The 5,453-nt window shown below is 38.0% G+C and overlaps 1 protein-coding gene across 3 annotated transcripts in view; it reads left to right on the top strand.

Moving 5' to 3' along the window:
- LOC110028125 (probable copper-transporting ATPase HMA5) overlaps positions 1-2,704 on the top strand; it is a 48,296-nt gene extending 45,592 nt beyond the window's left edge. For all 3 annotated transcript variants that reach the window (XM_020729857.1, XM_020729855.1, XM_020729858.1), the window contains exons 8-9: positions 1,380-1,865; positions 1,936-2,704. In XM_020729857.1, coding sequence (XP_020585516.1) covers positions 1,380-1,865; positions 1,936-2,358 — 909 coding nt within the window. In that variant the 3' untranslated portion in view covers positions 2,359-2,704. The remainder of the gene's footprint in view (positions 1-1,379; positions 1,866-1,935) is intronic.
- The last annotated feature ends 2,749 nt before the right edge of the window (positions 2,705-5,453 follow it).

Raw genomic sequence — 5,453 nt, forward strand, 5'->3', positions numbered from 1 at the left:
ACTACCACTCTACCACTCTCTTGCTTCTATAAATAGAGATGGTGTGAGGCCTAGGAGAGCAAGGGGAAGAGATCTCAAGCTACCACAAAAGAAGAGAGAATAACTATAGAGTTAGAGAGGAGGAGAGCATCTTGAGGCCTTGTATCAAGGTGTCGCTTGAGAGGGAGGCCATAGAAGGAAGATGAGGGCTCATCTCTATGTATAAGCTATGTATTCTCCATTTCTTTTATCTTAGTGAAATATTTGATTGATTCCCTCCCGTGGATGTAGATCCAGTTGGATCGAACCACGTAAACGATCTGTGTTTGCTTGTGTTCCTTTTTTGTCTCATTTCTATGTCAGGAAGTACATATCTCACAACATAAGGTGAAGCCGAAGAGCAGGGTTGTAAGTCGTGACGGAAGGCGGTGAGTAGCGGGCGAAGATGGAATCAGCTTGAAGATGACGACGATCGATTCCCGAAGGCTAGGGAAGACGACGAAAGATTCAGAACTGAAGGATTTGACGCAGCTCCCATACCATGTTAATGTTTTTGAGCAAATAAGCTAAATGTCTTTTTCCTTTGCTTTCATTACAATAAATAATAGTATGTACAGTCTCATTTAGGTAACTTAATAAATATTCCTAATCTAAATAAGGAGAGAATATTTACAATTGAAAGAGATAAATCAGAAGTGAGAAATTTGGAAATAATTTAAATAAGAAAGCTCTTAATTATAGAAAATTTCTAGTTCAGCTGCTTGATTTCTGTGATTCTTGATTGATACTTACCAATATCGACCTAAAATATTCAAGCTCGTCATTTATCATCTTTAAGCACTGTATGAAGAGGTGGTTGTTTGTGCTGATTTCTCTCACCAAAGAAGTAACAAATAGAGGGAAATGCTAGAGAGAGAATAGAAAGGGTGTCATTCGAGGATAAAAGATGTTTTTAGGTAGTCATTAAAAGTTTTCCAACTTCTTGAAGAAGGAGAAAGCATTACTATTATCAATATTAGCTGAAGTATAAACTCTTGATCATAGTAAAAAATTAATCATTTGGACTTCTGCGGTAGAGAGGAAAGCTGAGCAACTGAAACATCTTCTCTTGTCTAGCTCCTCTTCACAGTAGATCATATTTTTTTCTCAGTTAGAGTAGTATCTTTATCAGTTTTTTCATTTTTGTATCTAGTGAAATCTGTTCATGCATCCTTTGTAAAGCTTACTGGATTATTTGATCTTTGTGTGGTGATGGATGTAGTCTTTCTTAAACTAAACTACATAAACACTGATCTTATTTGTTATTCTTAATCATTTTGTTAAAGCTAGTTTGTGACTCATTCTAATTGCTTCTGGGTTAAGAAACTTTTTTTCTTATCATTAACAACTCTTATTGTCAGGCTAATAGTGAGCACCCTATATCAAAGGCCGTAGTAGAATATACCATGAAGCTCCATTCAAAATATGGTTCTAGCAATGAACATGTAATCGATGCAAAAGATTTCAAGGTGCATCCTGGCGCTGGGGTGGGTGCTATTATTTGTGGAAAAGCAGTACTGGTTGGGAACAAAAAGCTTATGCTTGCTTCCAATGTTCTAGTTTCTAGAGAGGTGGATGAGTATGTAGCGGAGACTGAAAATTTAGCTAGAACCTGTGTGTTGGTTGCTATTGATGGTGAAATTTCTGGGGCCCTTGCCGTGTCCGATCCATTGAAACCTGAGGCAGCTCAAGTGGTATCTTTCCTTGCCTCAATGGACATAAAAAGCATTATGATAACTGGTGACAATCAGGCTACTGCTACTGCTATTGCAAGGGAGGTTGGCATCGATACTGTGTTTGCTGAGACTGACCCAGTTGGCAAAGCTGAAAGAATTAAGGACTTCCAGGTGAATGATTCCACCATCTGAAATTGTCCTAGTTTCAATTACTAATGCTCTATTTTTTATTTTATTGAAGGGGAAAGGATTGATTGTTGCGATGGTGGGTGATGGAATCAATGACTCTCTTGCACTTGCAGCAGCTGATGTTGGCATGGCTATTGGTGCTGGGACTGATGTTGCAATTGAAGCAGCTGATGTTGTTCTGATGAAAAGCAATTTAGAGGATGTTGTCACAGCTATTGATCTCTCGGGGAAGACTATCTCCAGGATTAGAATGAACTATGTTTGGGCACTTGGATACAATATACTAGCCATGCCTGTTGCTGCCGGCGCCTTATATCCATTCACGGGAATTCGCCTACCACCTTGGCTTGCAGGGGCATGCATGGCGGTCTCCTCAGTCAGTGTTGTCTGCTCCTCTCTCCTGCTGCAGTCCTACAAGAAGCCATTACGATTGGAGAACTATCGGAATCCTATGGAAAATGGAAATTCAGTATGAAATAACAATAACCGTTTGCATAACTAGTTTTAAGTTTTTCTTATGGCTATTTATTTCCTTCTCTTTCAATATTAGATTATTGAACTGCTTGTTCACAATTGTTCCTTTGTTTGACTACTGGGAATGTTGCATTGATTAAACTGAAGCCTGAATGATCATCAATGATAAGTGGATGTCTCTTTAACTTGGATAGATACAATATGTATTCAAATCATCTGTAAATCCTATTGTTTCATGAACTTTTGTTGCGGACATTGTTTTGTCTAGTTCATCTGTATCTTGTGTGTTAGAAGTACCCAGTACAAACTTCTTGTAACGGATTAAGTTTAATGAAATATGGGAAATGTGGGTCTTTGATCTGGCGTTGATGATTCCAACAATGAGTGCGTGTGGCGTGCTTTTTGTGTAGGCGTTGATGCGACCAGTAAGACTTATTAGTGGCTGTGGTGTGCTTATTTGGTGTTGGTGTCATTTGGCATCCGTTTCGTTTTCTGAAGTCGCTTTTTAGGCTTGTTCCGACTACGTTGTAAAACAATTGGCTCGCTTGAACCATAACTGTTTGCCCAAGAAGTCGATCATAGAGCAGTAGTGATTTAACGAATTCCAAGCGATTTCATTTTTGTTATTGTCTTGTGGTAATAATTATTGTAGAAACAAAATTTTTTATATATGATGTGCGAAGATAAATTTTGGTGATTTTGAAAATTTGAAGTAAATTAGTAGGACATTCATTTTTAAAATGAAGAGTGTAAATGTTAGTAAGGTTGACATTTGGTTTTTATTATTGATACGCCCCTAAATATTATCTTAATCAAGCACGAACCTTGATGCACATTGGAACCAAGAGCATTAAATATTTAATTATATATGCTCTTGGTAAGATGAAACGGATGATATTAATATATTTGGATCCAAGTTCAAGGGAGGCAACATCATTCATTTAAAGTATAGTAAGAAACTTTAAAATATATTTTGGGGATCAAATGGTCTCGAGATTTGATAAGTTTATGATTAAATCGAGCGTCTCGATGAGATGAATCGAACGAGTCTAAGATCACTTAATTCTAATAATATTACGACACTTAAATACTCATGAAACACGTTTCGATTAAAGGATCACTCTTAACTCCAATGAAGTTGTTAGAATCATGCAATATTTATAGAGGATGTTACTCATAAAATCTTAAAATAGACTACTCTATTCTTAAAGGAGGACTTAGACTTAGACGAGAAAGCTGAAGAAAGCTCTAAGATCTTACAAATTTCCAAGCTCTGCGCCACTGGACCACCATCATCAAGGCGTCGATGTTGCCAAACCACAGTGTGTTGGGTGCCGTCGGCATCATCACCACTATCTTTGAAAACCACCGCCACACCCTCCATCACCGCCGCATCACCACTACCTGACCACCACTGTCTCCATCACTGGACCATAGCTGCCTGAGTACTGTCACCGTCGGACCACCATTGCTTGGCCACATTTGTCAAACCACCACCATTCAGTCGACAATGCCACCATCGTCACTCAGTTGACATCGAGCCACAATCGTCATGTTAGGCCCGCACATCGGGCCACTATCGTCATGCTAGACCACCGTCTCTGGTTTACCGCAATTACTAGACCAACTCTGAGGCATAGCCTCCTTCAACATCAATTACTTTATTATCATCAACCAACCATCACCAAACCATCGCCTTCGTGGAAGACCACCATTTTTGGGCTACCTCTATAATTAGAAGACTGTCACACGACCAACATCAAGTCATCGTTGATATGTCGAAAAGCATGCTTAATTTTTAACATTTTCCACATGTTTATGGATGAAATTGCACTTTAATGAAATGTATTTTTATATTTTTCTTATAGGTACGATAGATAGTAGATGTGGAACAAAATGGCGAAGAAACTAAGCAAAGCAGAGGTGAAATAGAGCAAAATTGTCCCAAGTGGACTAGCACCTAGACGCCAACCTCTGGGCCCCAAGGCCCTGCAGCCCAAAGCCTTAGCGCCAATTTCAGCTTAAACATACAGAGAGCCTGACGCCTAGGCACCGACTTTGCAAGGCCTTGGGGTCAGCAACTGTTTTGCTATTTTTCAGTTGTTCCTTCGACAGTTATGCTGTGAAGATAACCGACCTTTAGTGATGTTTAGAGTAATTCTAGGAAACCTAAGGAGGAGAGAAGACCTCTGAACCCTAAGGGAAATTCTATGGGAAGACTAGAGTTCAATTTTAGCTTAGATTGCTTTTTATTTCAGAGTTTGGTGTGGATTTGGAGGGATATTGTTGAGAGGTTCTTCAGCAAGGCATCAAGGACTTAGGAGATCTTCTTGGGAGAGAATTCCAGTGCTTGGAAAGGGAAAAACCTAAGTATTGTGGACTCCTTTGTTTCGTAACTTTTTTTATACACAACTTTAGTGAATTGTTTTGTTTTAAAATGTGTTGTGGCAATTTTTCTATGCTTTGTGAGTAGTTCATTTTTACCTTTCCCCTTATGATGAATAAGTAGGTAGTGTAGAATGTTGAAATATTTTTAAAATTGATTTTTACTCTTAAGGTGAAAGTTTTCCTTCTATGTTTCATTTACTTATCGTTCTGACCAAATGGCTTGTTAAAGTTCATTGTAAACCCATAAAGACTCCGAAGAGCTATGACATGAACAACTAGGAAGAATCACATTGAATTATATGGTATGAAGCAAAAGTAACCAATAAGGAGATGCAATAGATAGGGATATACTCTTTGATGGGTTCAAATTGGGGTTTAAGGAATTAAAACCAGTTGAATGAAACTTATTTATTCACTTGGAAGAGGGTAATGGAGATAATTGCTCCTATTTGTCACTTACAAGATATTCAATTTATTGCATTCACTATCTACACATCTCTTATATCATTGCAAAGGGGAGGGTAAGCTTATCACATGATTTCCTCAAAATTTTAATAATTAGTAGAATTATTAATTAGAGTAAACCATTAGTACAACCTTAAAAATATAAAGACTTCTAAGCTAAGAGCTAGTTTAATAGGCTAGAACTTTTCTTAATATTGTAACACCTCTTTCCTGTGGGATCGACAGTTTGAACTAAAAAAATAT

The sequence above is a fragment of the Phalaenopsis equestris genome, unplaced genomic scaffold (assembly GCF_001263595.1).
Source record: "Phalaenopsis equestris unplaced genomic scaffold, ASM126359v1 Scaffold000490, whole genome shotgun sequence".
In the NCBI taxonomy this organism is placed as follows: domain Eukaryota; kingdom Viridiplantae; phylum Streptophyta; class Magnoliopsida; order Asparagales; family Orchidaceae; genus Phalaenopsis; species Phalaenopsis equestris.